The 25,946-nt window shown below is 42.7% G+C and overlaps 3 protein-coding genes and 2 non-coding genes across 5 annotated transcripts; 1 reads left to right on the top strand and 4 right to left on the bottom strand.

The window, feature by feature from the left end:
* Positions 1-1,085: 1,085 nt before the first annotated feature.
* Positions 1,086-7,799, bottom strand: nop56 (NOP56 ribonucleoprotein homolog). Its single transcript, XM_041951313.1, has 12 exons — positions 7,717-7,799; positions 6,892-6,981; positions 6,694-6,808; positions 6,096-6,260; positions 5,628-5,826; positions 4,840-5,027; positions 4,318-4,469; positions 4,001-4,101; positions 2,866-3,014; positions 2,540-2,661; positions 2,128-2,247; positions 1,086-1,868 (listed from the first exon to the last, which is right to left on the bottom strand). The coding sequence occupies exons 1-12, from the start codon at positions 7,717-7,719 to the stop codon at positions 1,563-1,565; spliced, it is 1,710 nt and encodes a 569-aa protein (XP_041807247.1). The 5' UTR covers positions 7,720-7,799; the 3' UTR covers positions 1,086-1,562.
* LOC121625220 lies at positions 2,325-2,392 on the bottom strand. Its single transcript, XR_006007899.1, has one exon. It is a non-coding gene; the product is annotated as a small nucleolar RNA SNORD57 (small nucleolar RNA).
* Positions 4,583-4,701, bottom strand: LOC121625196. The gene has a single exon (XR_006007895.1). It is a non-coding gene; the product is annotated as a small nucleolar RNA SNORA26 (small nucleolar RNA).
* mlnl (motilin-like) lies at positions 6,902-11,972 on the top strand. Its single transcript, XM_041951335.1, has 6 exons — positions 6,902-7,037; positions 9,604-9,791; positions 10,293-10,423; positions 11,343-11,444; positions 11,565-11,670; positions 11,864-11,972. Exons 3-6 carry the CDS (start codon positions 10,304-10,306, stop codon positions 11,869-11,871), a joined length of 336 nt encoding a protein of 111 aa, XP_041807269.1. The 5' UTR covers positions 6,902-7,037; positions 9,604-9,791; positions 10,293-10,303; the 3' UTR covers positions 11,872-11,972.
* zgc:64106 (uncharacterized protein LOC393348 homolog) lies at positions 11,924-21,592 on the bottom strand. Its single transcript, XM_041951325.1, has 6 exons — positions 21,334-21,592; positions 16,494-16,733; positions 15,729-15,818; positions 15,387-15,575; positions 14,595-14,704; positions 11,924-12,624 (listed from the first exon to the last, which is right to left on the bottom strand). The coding sequence occupies exons 1-6, from the start codon at positions 21,488-21,490 to the stop codon at positions 12,445-12,447; spliced, it is 966 nt and encodes a 321-aa protein (XP_041807259.1). The 5' UTR covers positions 21,491-21,592; the 3' UTR covers positions 11,924-12,444.
* Between the last annotated feature and the right edge of the window lie 4,354 nt (positions 21,593-25,946).

Below are 25,946 nucleotides of genomic sequence, written 5' to 3'. Positions count from 1 at the left end.
AAGTCAAAATAGCAAACACTCAAATCCAATGATATTGCAATGTATAGTATCAGTGAAGCCTCTCATGTTTCCCTTTTCAGATTCATGATGGAAAACTATGCACACTCAAATTTTTGCAGTACATATTGGAGTAAGTGGGTGATTTTCATATTATTATACACAGTTTCAGCATCCAACAAGCCTCTCTCCTGAGCTGTCATTTTTATGTTGGACTCTAATCACAGAGCAGTTAGGCTGTGTCATGTGGCATTTAGCTAAAATGAATCTTCAGCTAATTTTTATCTTGTACCTGCTGGTGTAAACATGTGACTTTGACATTTCGACTGATTTTTACAGCTAAAACGTGAAGGTGGATAAAAACAAACCTTTAACTCCAACAGGTGTTTCCAGTTACACTTCAAGTGAACTTGGGTCCTGCTATTTACTACATCATCTTGACAGATATGTTGACTTAACAGACACAGATAACATGAACATGTGCTGCGTTTCATTCAGGTGTGGAAGTTCCAGGATGCTGGTCCTGTCATTAATGTTACACCTGTGCTAACAGCAGGTTTTCACTGACGTGGATTACAGGCACTCAATACAAGCAAGTCAACAGAGCCTCAGACCATGGCGGAAAAAAAGCTAATGGAAGTACAGAGCTCGTCTCAGCAGTATATAGCATCTTAGTTTCCAATTGCTTTTAATACAAATCATGATGCACGTTGTCCCTGAAGACCATAGACACTTCTGTGTGACAGTTTCTACAGCAATCACTTTAGAGCATTCAATTGTTCGCAACTGGACCTCGTCAGTTTGTCTTAGAAGACGTTTCACCTCTCATCCGAGCAGGCTTCATCAGTTCACGCGCAACCAGACTAGATAGGACAGCTCTAGTCCCAGCACTCACTAGTTTAAGGGTTTTTTAAGGCACAACATAAATGAGACACTGGCTGATAGCAAATGCTGCTGATGCACTTGTCAAACTATGTGAGGAAACAGTCCTACAAATGACATAAACTGCCACTAATCCACACAAGACTGCAGCCTCTGTGTCTGCAGTCAAATGACCCTGAAACATTTAAAACACGACAGACAGGATGTTTTTAATGTGACAAAAGGTTTAATTGACAATGTATTTACAGAAGTAAAAGTAAATGTCATTGACTTCAAGGCACAGTTACAGTGGCATGCAAAGGTTTGGGCATCCTTTGTTAATTTCTCTTGAGCTATGAGTGTAAAAGCTGACCCCACTGACACATTTACTAACCACTGACCATGCAGGGTGCCCAAATGTACTTTGGATCCTCATAATTTTTGCTATATTGGAGCTTTAACTTTATGCCTTTTGGAAATTGGGTCATCTTGCACACTTAGCTACCAGACAAAACAGAAATTGACCAGGGGTGCCCAAAACTTTGCATGCCACTGTATATAAGCATTTCATTGCAGTCCAACCTGCTTTGTTGCCAAAACAAAAACAAAAAAAGCTGCTTACATCAACTAGCTTTAGATGAAGAGTAAAATGAGTAAAAATAAGCTGTACACAAAAATAAAGATTCAGTCTTTGATGACATTCTCTAGTCTGCAGTCTCTTTTTTCTTCTTTTTCTTCTTCTCAGACACGGGTGTTTCTGGGGTCTCTTCTGCCGGCTCTGCGTCCATGCTCTCAGTCTTTCGTTTCTTTTTCTTCTTGGCTGAAGCGCCATTATCTGTGGCAGCAGCTTCCATGGCCTCAGCCGCTCGCTTCTTTTTCTTCTTTCCTGGGGTGTCCTCTGCTCCGTTCTCTGCAGCAGGGGTCTCCTCTGCTTCGACCTCCATCTCCTCTGCCGCTTGTTTCTTCTTTTTCTTCTTCACCACAGGGGTGTCTGCTTCTCCATTCTCCACCTGCAAGGACGTAAAGGAAAACACAAGGAAAGGTAAGAGACAACACTGATTTCTGTACTGAAAGCTAGCCTTAAAGGTATAACATATCCTCCAAGTGGCTGTAATGTCTGACTCTCTTCAGTGATCAAGTCCATTGTTTAGGACCAGCCAATGGTTCGGAGTCAGGCTGATGTAGCATGTCGTACACTGAGACAGGACCACACATGTGGGTCAAGTCTCAAATCAAAACATGCGGCCAGATACTAAAATCAAGGCTTACCTGAGCTTCGCCGTTGGCTTCGCCGTTTGGTTCAAGTTCTTGCAACTTCTTTTCGCGCTTCTTGCGCTTCTTCTCCTTCTTCTCTAGTTTCCGCTTGATCTCTGCTGCAACATCAGTAGCCTGAGACCGGACGACAACAATCATGATTTCATGACACAGAATGAAAGCACCGGGTTGTTCTGAAGAGTCATAATGCTGCGTCAGGCTCATTAAATCAGTTTTCACCCTCACAGTGATGTCAGGGAAGGACGTGTCATCATTCACAGCAATGACAGACTCTGTATTATGGGAGCATTTGAAAACCACTGCAACAAATTCACTTTAACAGACCACCGACCCTGTCCCTCTGAGTGTACCAACCATCTTCTCACATGCTGCGGCTTGAACAAAAGTTTTTCTTAAATGAGCTCACCTCTTTCACCGCCTCTTTCATGACATCCACATTCTTCCGCGGCACATCGCCCGTCTCGTAGAAAGACAGTCGCTCCTCCACCTGTTCACGCAGCTTGTCACCAAACACACATGTAGGTACCTCTGTAAGACAGTCAACAACCAAAGTGAAATGGCAGCAGAGGATTACAGCAGGCTTGAGTGTCTTGAGGCATGTGGCTTTGCTCAGAAATAAGCTTATCAACATCAACCCATGGGTTGAATACTGTTGACGAAAAATATGAGCATCACTGCAATTACAGCACATGAACTGTCAACATGGGGCATTTACTCCACAAGATCGCTCACCAGAGAAACAGTCAATGCGTGATGCGATGGTGCACTTGTTTGCCAGATATCTGGAGATGCGCCCTTTGTTCTTGGCTGCAGCGCGTCCAATGAAGGTCGAGTGGAAGATGAGTCCGTACTTAGGGGTGTTGCCACGAGTCTTTAAGGCTCTGAGAAAATAAAGCTGGTTTCACATTCAGGTCGCACAGTTAAAGAAACAGTTAAATGTTTTCCAATAGGCACATGAGGAAGTCTGCACCCCTGTAAACAAGTGCATCTTTACCACTGACAAAGGTTTTGTAAGTGATACAGGCACAATGTTTACACACAGAAAGCTGAGAAATCAGGCCACAGCAAATGTGTTTTCTTATGGGTTTAAGTAAACTCTGCAGTTTTGTGCCAACAGTTCCAGTCCAAACTACACCTCTAAGCTGCAACATGAAAAACTTGTACAACAATGACCGAACAGCCCCCCCTAGTGGAGAACCTGCTAAACATGAGCTAAATTGGTGAAAAAGCTCCAAACCACTTTGGTGAGGTACTATGCAGATTACTAGCATGCATGTAAACACAAATGGCCATTAAATCGTTGCCATTAGTGTGCTGGTGCATTAATTAAACTATTGAGCCCATGGGTTTCAGATTGGTAACCACTGTATTAAGTTGTGGGTTTCTCATTAGACAGCATCAATTTAAACTGCACTTTGCACAACTGCCCAATTCGTCAAATTAAAAGCACCCCAGGAGAAAACCTGTACCTGGTGCAGATTAGGAAAATTTGTGTAAAAGCAAAACCTAGACAACAAATTGTTGCAATCAACACATTTGCTGGCCACACAAAGCAATCACACCAAGTGTTTGGCTTTCAAGAAAGGGGACGTTTTCAAGTTAAGAGTGTCCTCATGGACAATTTAGGATCTCAGGAATTTCAGTTAATAAAAAAAAAAAAAGGATTGGTGTGGGCTTTAGCTAGCTTTTCAGACTTTTCTACCTCAGTGCTGTGGGTGGCTGCTCAGACTGTGGGGGTGCATTAGGGCGAGAGGGATCACTCCAGAGGAGACTTCATGTCCTCTCCAGTCACCCTGCTCTGCTCCAGCCCAGCCCTGCCATCACAGCAGCCACTTCTTTCCCCAGCAGGGAGGGGGCGCCCCAGTACCTGAACAGGGCCTTTTCTGCTCCCAGGATCTGAACGGTTGAGGCCGGGTACTTGGCCAGGTTGGTTAGACTGCCGGCATGGGAGATCAGACGAGCTCCCACCTAAAAGAAAAAAAAAAAAAACAGTCTCAATGACACAACATACAGAGCCCTAGTGAACTCCTATTTTGATGTCGACGTACACCGCACACACGTTATTTGAGGACCATCAGCACCGGATATGCTTGTCATCACATGGATTCAGTGGATTGACAGATTTTGGTATAACATCATTGGCCCCATATATATAATACATACACAAAATGAACTTTTTCATACCACTTCTCCGATTAAGGCTGCCAGATTTGGGGCCACCTGGCTCATCTTAGAACGCAGGTACTCCTGCAGCTCCAGCCGATACGCTGCCAGAGACACAACGCGATTGGAGAATCTCTCTATGTTGATCAGGTCAATCGGAGAGATGTCCATACCTGGAGAACAGTAAAAAGAAGGTGTTAAGCAGAGGGACACCGCTGCTCACATGGTTAAAATAAATATAATTGCATAATCTCAAATGTAGTGTTGCCACATTGCTTTTGAGATCACGTGTTTCTCCCGACAGGATCCGCAGTGAGGATTTGTGCCTTCACTACAGGTTTATGAGAGAGTTACTCTGCCCCCCTGTGTAATCACCAAGGACTATTGTTGGTCCTAGGTGGGCAATAAAGGGGCACGGCATGGTCTTAATTCACAAATGTGTTGTGCACAGATGGTTATACAGGTATCCAAGTGATGCACAAAGCCTAGATAATCAGTGTGTATTTACATCTGTACGTTAAAAAAAGATTCTCTTTTGCTGACCCATGGAGGAGCGCGATGCTTCCAGGATGGCCTGAGCTTTGGCGCTGTCCATCACCACCTCCTCCAGGCTCTCCAGACTCTCCTCCGACAGCTCCTTCCTGTTTCCGATGAGCTGGGCCAGGCGGCAGTACATCGAGTTGTCAGGCACGATCTTGATCAGCTCTGGGAAGTGGTAGCCGTACCATTCACTGCACATGCAAGGCAGGGATTGTGAGAAAACACTCATGAAGCCATGTGCAACATAAGCACAAGCTACACACCTTGCTAATAACAAATCAACAGTACACTTTGAGAGTGACTCCACATGTGAATTGATGCCAATGGATGTCTCATCCAACAATATTGCCCCACCAGACAACAGCTGGCAGAGCAGGTGTGCCAGGAGAGGTTAATGTCTCTCCAGTTTCTATACAGCCACCACTCTGTGGTGTGCATAATGATGCTTAACCAACAGAAAACACACTTAACCCAGCCAGCCAATCAAATACTCTACATGACTGCTGTTAATACAAACAGTAAGAGACAAACATCTCAGTGTATTAAGAATTGCCAAACTTGACATACCAATACAATAGTGCCAGCTGCTGACTTAACCAGTGAGTTTCACTGTTACTACACCAGAATTAGGACGACATCATTGCCAACCAACACAGGATGTGACAGCCAAACAAACCACATACAAGCACTTACAAACTACAATATGCAAAGTTTCATCTCATATAAAACATTTTCCTTTCAACCAATCTGATACATCCTTCGTTATAACTGTGTGATGGACGGAACCCTACCGGACGCGCATGGAGAAAGTGTTGATGTCTTTGTCCAGCTGATCCAACAGAGCGATGGACTGGATGATCATGTTGTCAACCCTGTTGACATTAAACTTGACTTTAGCTCTGGAGTAGCTGTGGCCAAGACCCAGCTGTGCCTTGGAGGCAGCCGGGGCAGTCAGACCCTTCACCAGGGAATGGAAGTGCAGACGCACACCTGACAGGAGAGAGGACAGATAAAGGGGTTTGTTGGAGTTAAGTGGAAGAGTGGCAGAACAGCATGTGACCAGTGGCTGTTCAGATTTTCAGTATAAACCTTCATTAGTTTCAGGATCATAAGATTACATCACAACAGGCCACATTATTTCTGAAATAGTAGGCTTCTCAATTTTTTGCATTATGCTCCAGCCCTATGAGGAAATAACGTTCCTAATTCCTGCTCATCCCATATAGGGTAACTAAATCACAGGGAAGCCGTCTACTCACCTCTGCTTATCTCAGCCACCACCCCACCAGTCTGGATGGAAAGGTTAAATTCTTCTTGTAAAGCTGCTCCAATCTTTGCATCTGAAACCCCCAACACAGCTTTCTTCTTCCCAGAGAGGGGCAGATTTGTTTCTAGGAACAACTTCAGGTCAGCATGAACCACACCTGCAAGGAGTGTGTTAAAAAAGGGGGGGTGTTAATGCTGATCTATCTGTATGCACTGAAATGTAGCTTAGATTGTGCAGCAACACCATCTGACATTGAACAAGTTATTAAGTCAAAGGAGGCCTAATTTTATCTCCACTGTCTAATTTAAATAATAATCCATTGTAAAATGACTGATTTTGTCCTTTAAAATGTGATTCAACTTCAGTTTATATCGGGCTACTGCTGATGCAGTAAATCAAATAACATATCAGCTAATTGATCTAAAATCTAAATTATGTTGCTCTATAATCGAATCAGGGCTTTCCTCAGATGTTCAGGATCAACATTAGGCTGTCAGCACAGTCATTCAGTGGATTGACAGATTATAAAAACATCATTACATCTGAGGACACCAATACAACCACAAACACGAAGCAGATAGTCCACTCGCCTTCAGAAATGGCATTCATGTTCTCCAGAGCAGCCTGGGCCGACTTGAACGGGAAGAAGGCAGCCAGGCTCACCATGCTGTTGAACTTTCCGATGCTCAGCACGCTCTCCTCCACCTACGACACACACACGCGGTTATCTCCACTCCACCCGGACTGCCGATTAAAACGGCAAAGAGAAGCGAGGAAAGAAGACCCACCTGAGGAAGCAGCATGCCGATCTCCTCCACCTCTTTGACAGCGAACAGCGCGTAGCCTGCCGCGTGCTCGAACAACACGTGCAACAGCACCTGCGGGAGGTAAATGCACTGGATTGAGGAGCGACACAGACAACTGCTGACATGAGGTAACAATCTATTGCCGCATCAAACCATGTAAAAAGTTTGTCAACACTATGTCGTTTAATTGAATTTACTGACTTCCACGTGGCTGTAATGGTTAAGGTACAAGTTAACCTCTTACACTTTTCTTGGTAGCATCGCAGCTAACGTTACTTGGGTCAAGCATGCAATACTGTATTTAAATGCAATAACGTTAGTTACAGCTAAGCAGTGATTCTTTTTTCAATATAAGGGCCTTATATTAGCGCATTTATCACTAATGGTTAACACGCAGCCACGTTGTCGTCATGATGAACCCACGTGTTGACCTGGGCCCGTACTTAAAGTGCCATGAAGCTAACTTATGCTAGTAGCACAGCTAATCTTAGCCCGGTAACACCATTAATCAGTTAATGTACGAAACGTACACATCACTGGGTTCACCTGTATGACTGCATTTTACGAAGTTACACATGTCTACTCTCTGCAGTGGCAGCTCAAGTAGTTTAAACTCATTTCCAAATAATGTTAGCTACATGGGTGGCTAACTGCTCAACTCATGCTAACAGGCCTTCGACTGTAAAATGCTTGAAAAAAAAGCCATTTCTGGTTTCAAAGCGTCAGTAATCTCTGAGAGCCTTCGACTGCACCATACAACGAAAAGCTTCGCAACTATGCCCGCACATCCAGCACATTTTCTCTTACCATGACTAGTAAATCTGTGCAGCAGCACGCAGTGCGTGTCTGCTCCGCTCCTTCACCTCGGGAAAAAGACGGCGATCACACGTTTCAGCGAGCTGCCACATGACCCAAATACCGCGATATCGGCCTGACACCGCGAGACCTGGCCAAGAAGCCTCCACCTGCTGGATGCAGAGTAGAATGTCAGTTTCCACCATTGACGTAAAATGAAGTATTAAGGAACACGGCTCGTTTATTTCAAGGTCTACACACACACACACACACACACACACACACACACACACGTGTTTTCACTTATTCTGGCTGTTTAAAGCTCTAGTCAGATTGATCGAATTGTCCTCCTTTTGACAGCTGCAGCAGGACTGTGAGGGAGATGTCAATGGACACATGAGGTCTAGTTGTACAGCTGCATCTAACAATGATTTTAATTAGTGATTTATGTGCCATTTTTTTTCTATTGATGAATTAGTCATTTAGTTTATAACGGGCCAGAGAATGTCCAAGGGGACCTCTTTGTATGCCTTGTTTTGCCCGGCCAACAGCCCCAAATATTCAATTTACTATCACTGCAGACAAAGAATAATGCAGAGATTCCTGAGTTTTGAATCTGGAACTAGTGAATTTTGATGATCTTTGCTTAAAAAATGACTGCTTCAATCAATTATCAAAATAGTGGCAAATGAATTATCTGCCAATTGACTAATCAATTATCAATCAATTATACTCCAATCCTTTCAGCTCTATCTATGACATACCAGGCTTTGGCTACATGGACAATACTTGTTAGTATAATTCTTAGTTTTATCTTTATATGGGAATTATTAATTTGTTTACAATAAGAAAAATCTAGAATATCACCAGGTTTATCCGTTAAAGGGAAAGTCCAACATAAATGCAGTACTCAGTCAGTGCAGTAGGCAGTAAGTGGCACATTTGTTGTGATTTTGTCTCTGCACTCTCCAACACACTGAGTTTGAAAAAAACAGTGACTATAAGGTTAAAGTGCTGACTTGAGTACTTATTACTACACATCCTTAACTATGTGACTCGCATAAGATTCAGATTTCTAAAAAACGAAAACAATAGTTCTTCAATAGACACACGTTATAAAAAGCCTAACCTTAGGAGACAGAAAAATGTAACAAGAGCTTCATTGTGGTGGCGCAGCAAGAAGTGCTTCACAAAGCTGAACTTGAGCACTTGAATCGCAATAAACCAGATAAAACGAACTGTCCACTCCTGCAGAGTCTTCCGACGGCAGCATGAAGCCAGCCTGCAAGAGCATCTCACCATCATGCAGGAGAACGGCTAAGTGTCATATTTAGGAAAGAGCATCATTAAAGTTCTTTAGAGTCATGAGGTCTCCAAGGAACAGATGCATGTGGGTCTGTTTGTACACAAGTATAAATTACTGGCAGGTCATAAATGTCACATGGTGTTGGATATTAGAGCAGAGAATTTATGACTGACCTCTTTGGGCTGATTGTGTCCTGGCTGTGAGACACACACCCACCCACACACACACACACAACATACAGATTGGCCTTTGTTACTCAGGTAACAGGTTAGGTTAGCAGTACTCTATTTTAAGATAAGTTATGAATGAGTTGGTTTCATCTTGCTGCAAACGTGCTTGTTGGCTGTCATGTGTGATAATATGATTAAATGAGGCTGAGGAGTGATTTCTTTGTGTTCTGCCAGGGCTCATCCAAATCTACAAATACTGACATCAAACGCATCATACGCATCTTGTAATAATACACAGACACTGCGGGGCTGCTCATCAAAGTGTCGTTTTGTCAGCCTTGTCAAAGGCCTGCACACATACAGCACGGTCAGCTTACTGCCCTAATAAAAAGCCAGATTCCTGAGGAATATGTGTGTTTCCAGGAGCATGTAGGAGAGTGCTTGAACGAGCCTGTTGAGGAGCGGATGTGAGGGAGGACAGTAAAAAGCTCAGGGATCAGGAGAGGGCTTGATATAAAGGCTGACTGGGACAAGCTGACGCTCAGACCGGTGGTGCTCTGCTCATCTTAAAGCGCACTTCCTTCAGCGACTGACCGAGGCTGACACAGCACGTGAGTAACATATGGCTTCTTCTGCTTCACTGTCTCTGTTACTCTTGTCTTTCCTCCCTTTGCCGTCCCGTCTTCGTTCTCGGGTTTGTGTACAGAGCTGTCCTGCTGTTGTAAGTCCGGCCTCTTATCTTGCTTGTCTTCCACGCTTCTCCCCCGTCCTCCCACCTCTCTCTTTCCCTATCTGCTATTTGTCAACCTCTCCCTTGCATAATGACATGGGATCCCCTGTGTCCTTCTTCCTCTAAACTCAGTTATTGTTTCCAGTATGCTAACACACACACACACACTACCTGTCATGTCAAACACTGTATATTGACCTATTTTGGGTGTCCCCTCTCTTTCCCACTGCTAAATATTTCTCTAAGTCGCGTGGCCTCAGTGCCACTCACCCCTCTCCATGTGGCAACACTGACTCCACTGTACGATATGAGCCTTCCCTGCTCTGTATGTATACTTATGTGCAGTATGTGTATATGTGCATGTGGGTGTGTGTGCGTCCAGGACGGAGCAGAATGAGCATGCGTGGCGCAGTGGCTGGTTGCATGGTGCTGGTGTGCCTGGTGGCGCTGCTGGCGGAGAGGACAGAGGGACACATCACCTTCTTCAGCCCAAAGGAGATGATGCTGATGAAGGTAAGCAGCTTGTGTTTGATTGGACAGTGTGCAGAATTAGGTGGCACTTGAGTAGTAATGCGGATGTCTTCTTCAGTGTAATCATACTAATAGTAAACTCTCGGTGGAGCTTTGTCCTGCTTTATATTGTTCTGTGGCTTTACTGGATGAGCGTCAGTTTGATTTTTTAATGTCAATTTGTATAATAATCTGATCTGAAATAATTAGTTTATTTAGTTAATTTTAATTATCAAAAATAATTTTTCAAGCAAAAATGCTAAACTTGCCTTTGTTCCAGCTTCTCAGTTGTGAAGTTTTGCTCCTTTTTCTTTGTTTTTTGTCGTAGTAAATTGAAGATCATTGGTTTTTGGTGTGTTTGTTGGACAAAAGAAACAATGTGACACCATGAGTTAGGGTTTAAAAAATTGTAACAGCCATTTTTTTGTATTTTCTGACATTTTATAGACCAAATGATCGATTTTTAATGGAGAAAATAACTTAATAAATCATGAAAATAATCATTAGTTTCAGTCCAAGTTGCAAAAAAACACAACAATAAAAATTTATGACAATTTCAAAATGTGAGTCGCATTTTCTCCATTCCATTTAACAGAAAGGAAGGAGTGTCAAATTCAGACTGGCTCCTCTCATGAGTTTTTCAGTTTGGTGTTTTAGTTTCGTAAAGTTTGAATGATAGAGTTACGAAACAAAGCTCAAGTGGAGGCTGTCCACCGTGCCCAATCAGTGTCTGAAGCTGATAAACTGTCTGTGTCTCAGAAAACAAAAAGGGAGTTTATTGACAAGGGATGAGTGACGTTACTGTGGCTCTTCATGCTTGTACAAAGACAGAATGACCAGAGGCTGAAGGAGTCCATTCTGCGTTGCAGCAGTTTTTCATTTTTGTACAAATATGTGTGTTTTGTGTTTTGTGTGGCCGCAGGAACGAGAAGGTAGAAAAGACATGGAGCCTCGATCGGAGGATGGTCAGCTTGAAGAGGTCACAGTCCAGCAGCTTCCTCAGGCGGAGCGTGGTGGAAATCCTGTGAGCGCGCGCACTCACACACACACACACACACACACACACCACATTCACTCACAGTATAATTTTTGCTTTCACCAAGGAACGTTGCCATTAAAGTCATTGCTTCTTTTGTGCGTCCAGGATAAAACAGTGGAGATCGCCATTCGTCTTTCACCCAAACAGCTGGATCATGTGGTTCCGGTGCTTGAAGAGATCATCCATGAAGCAGTGGAGGAACGTCAGAAAGGTACAACTATTTGAATGGTTGAAGATGTAGCGTGACGCATATGTCACAAAGCCTTTCAGCGGACCTACACCACGGCCTTGTATCTTCTTTTATCATCCAAATATGATTAGTAGACGCATACTTACAAGTGATAGTGCTATGATTAAAAACCTATTTGGTAACCACACTGTTCTGTTGCTATCTGTCTCTGCAGCCAAATAGCGAGGCCAAAGTCATGAGGGGATGAACGCTGTACAAATTCTTCGAAAAGCACTGAATGCTCAAATGTTTTATTGTGTTTTAATGAATCAAGTCAATAAAGGGAAGCGATTGTGTCACTTATTGGAGCTTCTGTTGTCATTTCTGAAGCGGCATGCCAGCTTCAGGTGACCACATGGTGTCAGCATCTGTCTGAGGAAAGTCTTTCATTTAGCTCATTCACACACCTGAATGAAAGCCACAAGGCTTTCTTACTAAAAAGAAAACATATTCACCATTTTCCTGGATGAAAATCAAACAAACAACATAGCTGCCGATATGACAATTACTTCTTAGTATTAAGTGATTAACCCTGTTTGACCCACACCAATGCAGAAAGCTTTGCCATGTTTTAAGTATTCAAGACATGATTCAATTGCATGTCCCTATAGTAGCTATGAAAAAGTATTCAGAAACATCCACCCGATGATTCAATACAGACACATTATGCCATCGCTGTTCCCTAAAGAAGTGCAATAAGAGGGCGGAATTTGACCCCTTTTCTGTTATCAAGCCTCCATTTGCCTGATAGTTGTTTTAGAGCTTTGAGGTCACTCTCTCGCTGATCTCAAAGTCCTTGACCGCGAGGGCAGCGTCTCGAGCCAAAGGGGCGGGAAGAACCAGGGAGCAGTCGCTGTCGAAGTACTTCCCAGTTATCCCCTCCGTTTCTTCTGCGACTGCACAGTAGATTGGGCTGACAGCGCCCTCCTCTGAAGACTGAGAGGGAGACAAAGACAGGGGAGGGTGAAGGCCAGAGCACATTCAGTGAAAATTACAGATGGATATCTGCACAGGGAGTTTGCGTAATCTCTACCCTGATACGTTTCTAGTTAAACCCGTGGTTGAGTATCGTCTGCCATAGCGGATGCACATCACAGATGCTTATGATATGAGTAGCTGTCAAAAGATGGACGTGAAACAGACCTGTCACACAAAAAAAACTGGCAGGCAGGTTTCACACAAACCCAGTTAGTTAAAGATGTTGAAGTCAGTTAAAGCTGAAATGTTTAATTGCTGCTCAGTTGTAAACATCCATCAGGCTACAGACTGACGCACAATTTTCCCAGCTGGCAGTTTTCCTGTGCGGCGAGGGATTATGAGCAATATTTTGGATTTGCTCTCTTTCAGTCTCATCTCCCAAGAACATCAGTTAGGTAATATGGCTAAAATGTTGACTAATATAAACCTGTTTGATTGCCTCAGTGTTCAAGCTTGTTGCCCTGTCCGACTGTGTAGTGATGTTGCTGTGTTCCCAGACCTCAGCAATTACTGTGGTGAGTACAACAGAAATGTATCTAATTGAAATATGAAATACGGATAAGCTTTACTTTATTTACATCAGTGTATAAATTGTAGTACGTTTTATACATTGGCCTAATTCCCCCCAGTTTAAGGGATCACATTAGCTGAACTATTAGTAAATTAGTGATCGGCTCACTTGCATATGTGTGGACGCTCACAGCAGCAGGATGAATCCAGAAATATATCTGAATATTTGCACAGATTTGAGCAAATGCGTCAAAACTCACTGGATAATGTGTCACCATGCATCAGGACAATGACTCCAAACATGTGGCAAAGGACAATTCAGTCATCTGAGCTCAATGCAAGAGAGCATGTATTTCATTTGCTGAAAGGCCAGATTGAAGGTAAAAAGGCCCCATGAACAAGCAAGAGGGGAAGATGTCTGGGCCTGGCAGAGTAGCAACATCAGGATTATATTTAGTTCATGTCAAAGACAGGACGAGTATTATTCTGTCACTTTCTCTTTGTTGTCGAATGGGCCTAACTTGGTATATTCTTTAATACAATACTTCCTTATTTCCATGTCTCTTTCACGGGCCGTGAGCATCACTGGCTATTTTCCCAGACATGCAGCTTTAGCTCAGTCCTCCCTGCATCATCACATGGCACTGAGTGAGCTATATCCGGCATCACATCACCACTAAATGCAAGAGCCAGAAACAGTTTTAAGTTTCTCACAGACTCGATGTTGGTTAGCTGTTAGGTCAGTGGTCCTGGGATAAAGCAGTCATCGTTTCAAACCATGAATTTTGAGGGGTAAATCGTCACTATCGTTGTAACCTGCAAACCTGCTGGACTGGAAACTAAGGGGGGCAGCCAGATACACAGTGAACCGACCCTTGGCAAAGTGTCTTTTCATGGTTAGCCAGCTAGCCTTGTTAAAATACTTCCGTCTCTTTAAACTGAGGGTCTGTGAATAAAAATGCAGTTCCTACATTGCTCCTCTTGAACGAAAGCTGAGAGCCAGCACTTCAGCCTCGTGATGCTTGTTTGATTATAATGTGCTGGAGTGCAGAGCCAAGAGCAAAACAAAAAAAATCACTGCCTTCCTTGTTTCCCTGCATTTTCTAGTTAGTGATTTGGTTTGTTCTGGCTGTCCGAGCTAATCATCAAACAATGTCTTAGCTGCATATTATTAGACGCAGTGCTTCAGCCAGTTTCTGCGTCACGGCCACACAAATGCACACGCATACATCAATCCTAGCATAACAGGAATGTAAGAATTTCCTTATTTATCTGTAAACAGAGTGAATTAGGCGAATGCATTTATATAACAGGAGGAGGTTCTTCAACAGCAGTCACGATGGGTGCAATGCAGACGACATGAAGGTAGGTCATTATGTGGACTTTGACTCTGTAATCAAATGCAACATTGCACTCACCTTGAAAAAGAAAACTCCAATGAGGTTGAAAATACAACGAATCACCAATGGATAGTGTCTCATCACTTCTGTCATGACGATACCGGGGTGAACAGAGTTTGCAGTGACACCTACATGTACATAAACACACAGAAACACACACAGACACATATATTCAGAGTGCAGATAGAAACAGAACGGGGCAGAAGAACTGTAATCAAGGCCAGTCTCAGCAAAAAGTCTTTGAATGTGGACATTCCTCTGTAGATTGTGTTTTCTGATCTCTTCAAATGACCCGAAACAGGAAAATTAGTTGCAGCTGCAAAGTTTTGCTAAAAGCTAGACGCTCATGTCCCTCACTCGCCTCTTTTACAGAGGCCGCCTATAAGCTCCAATGACAAATTTCCGAAAAATGCACTTTGCATCTGTTTTGTGCAACAGAGGATACATTCTGTACAGCCTGAGGAGTGATCAAACCACCGAGTGTTAGGCTAAGAGAGGAGCTCGTGAGCGCAGATTTGCATAGACTAAACAAATGGTGCCTTATTAAAGCAAAAATATAAAAGGTTTGGTTTGGTTTCAGGTTGCTTTCTCTCAAAAGAGGACCCCAAAACGTCTTGTTTACTGATCCACATTTCTTGTAATTAAACATTTTAAAACGTGCACTTTGATAAATGGACATTCAAATTTAAGATCATTATCCATCCATCTTCCCTGCTTCTCATGGTCACACATCTTCTGCAGCCCTTACTCAATGGGAAAGACCATGTGTAAAAATGGACGATGATTATAAGAATCTTGATTTTAGCCTACCTGTTCCTTGTAGCCTGCGTGCTAGCTCATTGGTACAGATGATATTGTGCAGCTTAGTGTGGTTGTAGACTTGATCCATGAAATAAGTGAGGTTCTCGCCATGAAAGTGAGAGAAGTCCACTTGACCCTTCTTGTGGTTGACTGAGCTGACCGTGACAATGCGAGATGGGGCGGAGCGCTTCATCAGTTCTGACACCAAACAGGGACATACGTAGAGAGAGAGAAAAAGAAAAACAACATATTTTGTTTGTCATGGCAACAACAGGCCATCATGTTATCATCATTTCACATCCATAACATACCTGCTGTGTAAAAGAGAGACCGCACTCAGACGAGACTTACCCAGCAGCAGGTTGGTGAGAAGAAACGGTCCCAGGTGATTGGTGGCAAAAGACATATCCAATCCATCTTTGGTTATCTGCCTGGGTAAACCTGATGCCAGAAAAAAAAAAAAAGGTAATTTGCAACTAGATTTCACAAGTTAGTTATACACATACACATAACATACATATTTGTACTTTTAGTACTTCACGTTCCCTTCTATTACAGCCAACCCTGGCCTTTACCCTTATCTCACTTCACTTCTCTCTCTCTCTCACACACACACACACTCTCTCTCTCTCTCTCTCACAAACACACACACACACACAGAGTGACGTGGTTCCATCACTTTTGGGGACAATACATTGATTTCCTAGAAACCCTGACCCTGACCATAACCATGACAGCTACTTGCCCAACCCTCACCTTTGTGAGACAAATAATCCCTTGTTGATGCCATCATGGCTTAATTCTTCACAGACTCACACTCACACACTGCAGAGACATGTCTTGCTCTTTGCCACCAGATGTGAGGCAGATGTTGAAATGCAGACAGGATGTTCTTTTTGGGCTGTTTTATTGTTTTTTCAGTCTTTCATACTGCTTTCAGTTGCCAAATTACTAAATCGTGTGAAGCCAAACTAGCCAGGACTTTAATTCTTCGTCCAAATGACATTTTGGTATTTAAACACCAGCATAATTAAGTCAGCTCTCACTGATATTTATGGTCCCCAAAATACAGCATGTAGCCTTTAAAACTAATGATGATTTGGATGCATGCATCACCTGATACTGCAGCATTGTTAACGAGGATGTGGAGAGCTTTCTCCTCCTCAAGAATCCCCTTAGCAAATTCCCTGACAGAGTCCAGGGAAGAGACGTCCACCAGGCGCAAGTGGATGTCAGAGTTTCCTGTTTTCTCCCTGATTTCTTTAAGCGCCGCCGTCCCCCGGTCCTCACTTCGACAGGCGAGGATAACACGGGCCCCGCGTCGTGCAAAGTCCAGGGCAATGAACTTCCCGATCCCTAGCAGAGCGGGAGAGGACAACAATCAGCCATGAAGCAGATAGCAATAAACAGGTGACTCTTTGAAATGGGAGAAACACAAATGCACTGATGACAGTCTGAAATGAGCATTTAGCAGTGACTCAAGACTAACTAGGCTTTTAGATCCCTGTGTTGAGCCACGTAGTGATGTGCAAAAGCATGTAGTTCTTGGAAAACATAACTATATATATATATACACACACACACACACACACACACACACACACATGCACACACATATACAAATATATTGTTCTCGTCCATCAGCCATTAAAACAGACACCAGCTGGCTGCATGTCTCCAGATAATTGCTATTTCTTACTTAATGCTAAACTGCTGTCAGAGTCATAACTTGGAGATGAGTACAATGTAATTAAACACCATGAATGTGCTACGTCACAATCACCCATGTCCTCAAAGCCTTGTCAATTAAAGCACTTCCCTTCCCGGTGGTGGTGTGAGTGCTTTGAGGGCGTGCTGCAAAACGACAGGGCAGGGAGAAGCTGTGGGGCGGCTGATAAGAAAGTGAGCATGAAATTTAGGGTGTGGAAAAGATCACCGCAGGTCCAGTTTAGCTTGGCTGGAAACTGGAAACATTGTATTGATTGCCTTGATTGAATTACATCTTATTTTGTGGTGTTCTGTCATATCTGCAATTACATGTTCCTCCTGCAACGCTCCTGCCTTGGTCACGTCTCCTCTTGCTTCATTTAGGAAAACTATAGACAAGCTGAGGTAGAGGGTGAATAAATATAACTGTTCAGGAACACAAGTGGTATATCCTGCACAGCATTATCAGTCATTATGGTGCTTTTTAAATAACACTGTAAAGCAAATTTACACATGACACTATGTAAAACATAAAGAAAACAGAATGTGATCATTTGCTAATCCTCTATGACATATACTTAATTGAAAACAGCACAAAGACAATATATTTAACATTGAACCCCATCAGCTTCATTGATTTTTGTAAATATCCGCTTATTCAGAATTTGATGCAGCAACTCATTTCAAACCAGTTGAGCAGGGAGCAACAACAGACTGGGAAAGATGTGGAACGATCCAAAAACCTGTTTGGATCATTCCACAGGTAAACAGGTTGATTGGTAACAGGTCATAGTATCATGATTGGGTATGAAAGGAGCATCCTGGAAAGACGAATAGGTAAGTACAGTTCATTTGCAAGTGATTGCTTTTTATTTACGTCCCAACTTTTTTGGAAGCAGGATTGTGCTTTCAGCAACATCTGTGACTTGTTCTCCGAGGGGACACATAATGAGTAATGATGAGGTAATAATGCAGTATTAAGTATTAGTAATAGTGCCTATTACGCAATTATTAAGTAGTCTGCTTTGCAGCTGATTCAGAATCATTGTAATCAGGAAAGAATTAAATCGTCAGTAGATGCACAGACATCTGCATAATCCCTAATTTCGGGTTATTTCTGAACTTTTTGTTAATGATCACTTCCTTGTTGCTGCCAAGACAATTCTTAAAACTATGAAACCAATCTAGTAAATGAGGAGATTTTCCTTTAACTCCTCCTCCAGCAAATAGGTAACCAGGTATTTTTTATTATTATTTTGGATTTTCATCCTATTCATTCGCTTTTATGCACAGTGATTCCTGTGCGTGCACACTGCACTACAGGATTGAGCCAATGAACGCTGAAGGAGATAATAACAACAGAAGATGGCAGATTGATTTGCAAATGTTCATTATTATCTATATTAAAACAAAAAACAATGAAAATGTGTGAAACCTCAGACTCACCATTGTCTGGGAGCTGTCCCTTGAATGTGGGTACTGTTTTGGCTTTGGGTTTTAGTATAGTTATTTCATGTTTTATGTTGAAAGTCTCTCTCCTCATGAGCCATGTTTGTTTCACTTCCTGTGTCTGTCACCTGCGTTTCATCAGTTAATTAGTCGCCTTTGTGTTTAGCCTCACTGTGAGATTCCCAGCGAATCACGAGGAGCCACCTGAGAGCAAAGATCGACTGTGCAAGACTGTGGGTGTGGTTTAAAATACGACTTCGAGACACGTGTGGAACATATGACGAGATGAGGGTAGAAAAAAGTGTCCAGCACTCTGGTGCATCTCTCTTTCATTCACATGACGCGTCGGCCCCCCAGGCCTCTTTCAAGAGCAACAATGAAGCAACTTCTTGAAGAAGATGCATAAGGTGGGGTGTGCGACACTTTTTACTCCACCAAAGTCTGCTTCCAGTTTCCAGAGTCTCCCTGCAACCTTTGGTGTGCTTTACTTTTCCACTGCAAAACATGTGCTCATTTCTATCAACGCTGAACTGCACTTCAGCTGTGACAAAACTGATTCAACAGTCAGATTGTTGATGTCAGGTTTTAAAATCAGGTTTGCATTTCCTGGTCAACTTGCACAACAACACTCTTCATGAAAGGGAGCGTGACACACCAGGATGGCACGACAAACACAGGGGCGCAACAAGGCGACGGTTTAAAACTGAACTGACACAAATGTGTCATCGGGCGAGGAAGCGACGCATAAACTCACTGTCTAAACAACTTTGTCACAACTGAAGTACAGTTCAGCGTTTAATAGACAAATTATTTGTCATGTTCACTGAGCACAGACAGTGCGCACGTGGCCTAATGTTGGCACAAATAAAAAACCAAACCAACCTGTCACACTACACTGGGCTGCATAACTTTACCAGTTTTACCAGTTTCTAAATCTTTGTCTGATGATGTGCACACTTATTTATTGTGTTTTTGTGACTGTCTTGGCTCTCTTTAAATCCGTCAAGGTGACGACTGGCGTAGGCTGGCCAGCAGACAGTACAAGCTTGTTTTCTTGTGCTGCAGGGATGCATGGTAATCCCCTAAACCTGTTGATTTAGCACTGGAGTCTCTGGGAGGCTACATGAGAACATGAGGTCAGTGCATCTGGTAGACACCTTTTATTCGGAGAGTGGCTGGAAGCTTTCTAGGTTGGATCCTGTAAGGCTGACCGGCTCTTCGGTGATGTCTTCTTTGTTCTGTTTGTTGGTATGTTTTATGGAACTGGACACACTTCCACATGGACTATCAGAGGAAGCTTTGGGTTTGCTGGAACTGAATGGCTTTGGGTAAACACAGAGGTCAGCGATTTTATGTCTGCTGCATCAAACAACTGACTTGAGCTTCAACAGGAAGCAAGAGCAAAACAAATACAGTGCTGTGAAAAAGTATTTCCTGTTCCTTCCTGATTTCTTATTTTCATCATCTTCATCATTTTGTATTCACTCGGGTTTTCTTTGTCTAATATAAAAATTTGTTTGATGATTTATAGCATTTAAGTGTGACAAATATGCAAAAAAGTAAGAAATCAGAAAGGGGGCAAGTACTTTTTCACAGCACTGTAGTTGTCTAATCTTTTATGCTTTGTTTATATGTGATGAACAAACATCTAACAGTCAGACGATCGTCTCCTCTTTCTGTCTTTTGCTCCAGATGCTGCTGATCAGCTTTGAAACTCCATCTGGAAATGTTCTGTTCAGAAGTGCCGTTAATTTGTTGGTTAGCTCACCACATGGTGGCTCTGGCTTGTCGTGTCACCATTTCAATGCCATACTGAGAGAGAGACTGGAAAAATATGCATCTGACTGGAAAAAAACAGGCAGTTCTGAGATCCTTCCTTGTTGCCGAGTCTTTAACGGCCAGAAAGGATCAACTCTGGAACTTATTAGCAACCCTGAAGTTTACATGTAGGTCAAGGACCTGTTGCTTGTCGTCAGATGTGTGAGATACAGATGTCTGCCAAGTTAAGTCTAACATTCAACTCCTACATACTTCTTTATAGAAGATTATGGAAACTGATACAATGGCCAAAACCGAAACTAAGCAGAAAGAAATACAGTTGATTTTAGGATATAAAGATGAAAATAAGCTGTGCAACTACACATCCTGCCACGGCTCTAATAGGAATACAACACAAAACAAAACAAAACAAAAAAAAAACTGCTCAGTTGTTCAGATGAAACACAGTTTAATGGCTTTTTTTTTAATATAAAGCTTCCTGTTGCTAAAATGAAATGGGCTCTTCCCAAATATGAAGTTCAGTGAACACTCACACCTCAAGCCACTAACTGCACTTGCTGAGATCTAGTTTTAAGGGATGTTATTGTGTAATCCCGTGTGAAACAAATGAATTATTGCATATTAATTACATATGCGTTTATTACTGTTTTATCACCATTATTTGCTTGTTATTGCGATTGCTCTTTTAGTATAATATTGGTGCTTGACAGATATCGTTTCCTACTGCTGTGTGTCAGGGTCCTAGCAGCTGGTAGTGTTAGTAATGCCCTGCACTGTTGGGACAATAAAAGCTTATTCATTATGAGGGAAGAAGACTGTGCACCGCTCACATGATGCACCTCCGAAAGCTGCACAGAGGTTGAACATTGAGAGAAACTGAATAATCTGCAGGGACTGACATTCACAGCCGTTATGTAAAACAATCAAATTACGCGCAAAGTGTGACGTGACTCCCTCGTTTTTAATTATACCTCCAAGAAATAATTAAAAAAGTTGAAAGAAAAGCTAGAAGTGGACCGACCTGTGTTGGCTCCAGTCACTATCGCAGTCTTCCCCTTCAGCTGCACGGTGCAGGCTCTCGGGTCCCAGGGTCCTCTCCTCTGGACGCGCGCAACGATCGCCAGCAGCGCCGTGGACACGAACCACACGGGGTGACAGAGTATATCATACCAGAACATGTCGGCCTCTGACCTGAGCGTCTGCGAGCAAGGTACGACACTGAAAGCCCGGCGCAACTCGCGGGCGAGAGCCTGATCCTGATCCTGCACAGAGTGGGTGTGCCTAAAAGCCTCCACAGTAACCTGCTGCTAATTTATGAAGGCTACGTGGGCGGCTGTGGGTACAGCACGTGTGAAACTGAAGTGAGCTTTCCCTCGTGAACACATCTGGTCTGTAGGTTCTTCATTATGATCTATTAACTATGCAGAAACAGCTCACTGTGCCTCGCAGCTCTGAGTCATATTATCACATCACTGTGGCTCCACATCATACATGGAGTAAAGCAGCTGTGACACAGAGGACGAAACCAGGGAGGCAATTTCTGAAGAAGCTGTTGCCTGTAAAAGTTGAATAATACCAATGCATAAAAGATTTGGGACATTTGAAGGTTTAAATTAAGTTTCAGGCTTAAGGTATACATGAGCAGATAACAGTTGAAAAGAGTGTGAACAGGGATGGATGAAGAAACTTGGAGATGGGTGCTAAACTGCCCATCTGCCTTAACTTTGCATGACGCCATGAAGAGTTGGAAAATTAGGAAAAGATGTGATCAGTATGAATGGGACTGAAAAGCAGACTCAGTCCCATAATGTGCGAGAGATATGGAACATTTTAAGGTTTGAACTGAGTTTCCATCTGAAAGTATTAATGAGAAGATAGACTTAAAGGATTAGGGCTGTGCATGACTCATTAGGTAAGCGTTGCGCACACATCAGTCAGCAGGAACCCTTACTGGTTTTTCAGATGACATACCAGGATCCAGTGACATCATTTGTCTGTCAGGTGACACTCTTACATTTTAAAAAATTGAAAAAATGCCTTTATGCTTTCTTGCCAAGAGTTAGATGAGATGATCAAAACCGCTCTCATGTCTGTAAACTAAATAAGAAGCTACAGCCTGTTAGCTTAGCATAGCATAAATACTTGAGAGGGGGAAACGCTAGCCTGGTTGTGTGATGATGTGCATGGATTTCAGTTAGCAGCATTTTCTGTTTTATTTTGTAGTAACTCTGCTGCATGCATTCCCATAGGTTTTACTTCCTGTCTGGTTGTCTTGTTCTGGTTCTCTCCTGCAGACGAGCATTCCAGCCTTTATTATTCCTGTTCTGGTTTTGTTATGTTTTATTTCTGCCTGGTGGTTGCATGTGGATCATTGCCAGGCTGATTTCTTGTTTGGTCTCTTAACTCGACTGAACTTATGAAATTTTTGGACATGGATTTGTGTGTGATCCCTGCACCTGAGTCTGTTTGAGTTCCAGTCGTCACGGGCACGCTCACAGAGAAACACTGGTTTGTGTGTGGCAAAGACAGAGTGGAGGAAGTGGTAGAGTATTGTAGTGTGGGAGAGCTCGAGTAGGGATTCAGACGCTGTATGTTAATATTAAGAGGGTGGAGCTCTGTCTCTCTTGGCAGATGGCCGCCCGCCCAGCGACTGGTTCTGCTTGAGGTTTCTGCCTGTTAGAAGGAAGTTGTTTTCTGGCGACTGTCGCCAAGTGCTTGCTCAAAGTGCCCTGAGACAACTTCTGTTGTGATTTGGTGGGATATGAATAAAATTGAATTCAGCTCCTGGATAAATATCTCACCCTCAGTTCTTGGACCACCATTGCAATCAACCAATCACAATCGATCCTGGATCAACATAAATGATCCAGGGTAAACATGGCAACACTAGCACTGCAATCGTCTACAATCTACAGAGACCCAACAATTCCCACATGAACAGGCACTAGGTGATGAGAGAGAGAGAGAAAGAGAGAGAGAGAGAGTGACAGAGGTAGAGAGGGAGCAAAAGGGAGGGGGGTGAACAGCAATGACAGTATCATGTCCTACTTGTCCTCAGTCATGTTGAGCCTCAGCATCCTCCTGTGTCTGGCAGACTATGACATCATATGTGCACCTCACCTTGACCCTTTCACAGGCCAGCGCAGCTTTCTGCTGTGGATTGTATAGTGGGCTTCATCCAGGCTTTATTCTGTTGTGGGCAGACCAAATGTTTGCAGTGGTGGAGATGTACACCAGCACCTTGAAGATTTTCTCCAGTTCCGTTTTCCATTTGTAATTATTTGTCGAGCAGGTACCTGAAAAAAAGTTTTTCTGGCCATTTGAAAGCCACCTGGACCGGTATCTTGTTAACCAACTGCCTGAAGGTGGTTGACTCGACAGTAGAGAGAAGCATACTGTTAGTGGCTTGAATGACTGAAGATGTGTCCAGGTCTTTAGCAGCTGGCTTTGTGCAGGCATGTTGCTTATCCATGTGCTTTGAAAGGTTCGAAATACTGTTTCTTTGCACTGAATAGAAGCTACAAGTTACATTGTACCAAAATATTCTTGTATTTCTGCTGGACAACAGAGAAGTAGTGAGAATATCTCCATGTGAAGAAACTCGACCTGTCTGCCATCATCACACATGTCCAAACATATCCACGCGTGAAATCAGTTAAATTTTTCAGCATAAACAGGAGTAGACAACGCATCTCTGCAGCTGGCCAAAATCAATCTGCTTATCCAGCTACATTAGAAATAACAAAGCAATGAGCCTCTCAGTCACTTTAATTTAGTTAATTAATTTAAGAAATAATTCTTCAGAGCGATAGTTACTGCCAGCTGACCGAGCTGATTGTGGCCATTCTTCTGTACACACTTCTGTGATAAAAACACACAGGAAGCTATTAACTATTTAACCTTTCAGAGGCACGTAGAGGCAAGCTAATTTTACTAGCATGTAGGAGAGCCTATTTGGCACTACGTAACATTTTCTCCATTTTCAGCGCACCCATTTCTGCAGTGCATCGTGTTTTCTCCACTGGAAGGGCACCCGAGAGGGTACTTTATCATGGGGTTTTTTTTTGCACATTGGTCCACTGTAGAGGGCACTTTGTCATGCTTTATCTATCACAGGGCATCCAAGAGGACACTTTTGCAGCGTTTTTTAGCATGATGGAATAGTATGGTGTAAAAATTTGCTGTGCAGTCTCCACAAAACACATTTCTATTTAAGTAGAACGGCCTGTTGTTCACAAATAATGCATATGAATCTGAGCTGTCACTGGAGGAATGTGACTTTTAAATATAAATACATGTAAATTGATCATTCACTTTACTATTGTGCGTTTATGTCAAAGCCTGGACATTCAGTCAGGGCTGTTTTATTTGCATCTTATTCTGGAAAACTGGAGAACCACTCTCAGGTGATTTTGGATATGAATGTGAAAAAGGTTAAAGCTGCCATGTTTTAAAATAATCTGTCAAAACAGATTTAGGTGAGTGAAGAACAACTCTATTAGAAAAAAAGTATGCTACATTTACATCTTGGAGAAGAAAATGGAGAAAAGAGACCAGACACTCACATGCTCCATGTCAATCCCTGAAGTCAATTATTTACACACAACAGCAGCAAAAAAAAAAAAAAAAAAAAAAAAAAAAAAAAAAATCAACTATGACCACTTTAAGGACAGACACATGGGAATGCTGGCTGACCATTTGACTCATGCATTGAACTGTGTTGCAAAATCTGTAACCATGATGAATTCCTGAAACAACCTCTTGTTTTTTCAGCAGCAGAAATATGTAGAATAATGGTTGGTTGATCCTGTCCGCTTTATCTACTTCTATTACACATTTATTACTATAAAGTAAGTAGTAGTCAGCTACAGTGGTGTATGACTCTATATGGTATATATAAACACTGAATGGAGCCATTTGGCATAATGTGCCTTTACTCTGGTATTTAAAGACGCATCAATTGATTTTGACAATGAACACACACACACACACACACACACACACACACACACACACACAATAGACATAAAGCACTGAATGCCATTACACACAAAGAGAACGAAGGACAGGGCATTTATGTCCCGAGCTCCCAAGAACAGTCCCATGCTGCCAGCAGACAGCAATGCTGGCAAAACAGGAGACTGCCCCCGCTGCCAAGACAGTGAAGGTAAATAAATAAGAACACATGGGTGGGGGGCAGCCAGAATATCAGCCAGTATGCAGGAAAAGGCAGAGTTTGCACAGAATAAAGATACAACTCAGATTTATACAGTTAGTTTTCATCACGCACGCCAAAAATGGCTTCCACACATTCACGAGAGAGTTTTGTGAATTCCATTTGCTAAAATGAATCTGTTCCATGTTAGCATTAGAAAGCATTCATTTGAGCCACCTCCTGAAACATCATGAGACTTCCTGTTCAGTGATATCGATTTTTTAGCCTCCTTGAGAGCCTGCTTTTGATGGGAAGGAAGGTCCTGTCAGAGCAGTCAAAAATATTGCCAAATTTCAGTCTAGTTAAGTGTTGTTTATACTGTTTGAAAAATCAATTAAATGTGGCCCAACAGAAATGTCCTAGTGCTGGACACTGCCAGGAAAAGTATGAGGCAGAGGTAAAAATGTGGTTGAGGAAGG

This window comes from Chelmon rostratus, chromosome 2 (assembly GCF_017976325.1).
Source record: "Chelmon rostratus isolate fCheRos1 chromosome 2, fCheRos1.pri, whole genome shotgun sequence".
Taxonomy (NCBI): Eukaryota; Metazoa; Chordata; class Actinopteri; order Chaetodontiformes; family Chaetodontidae; genus Chelmon; species Chelmon rostratus.
This window is presented reverse-complemented; position numbering and strand designations above follow the sequence as displayed.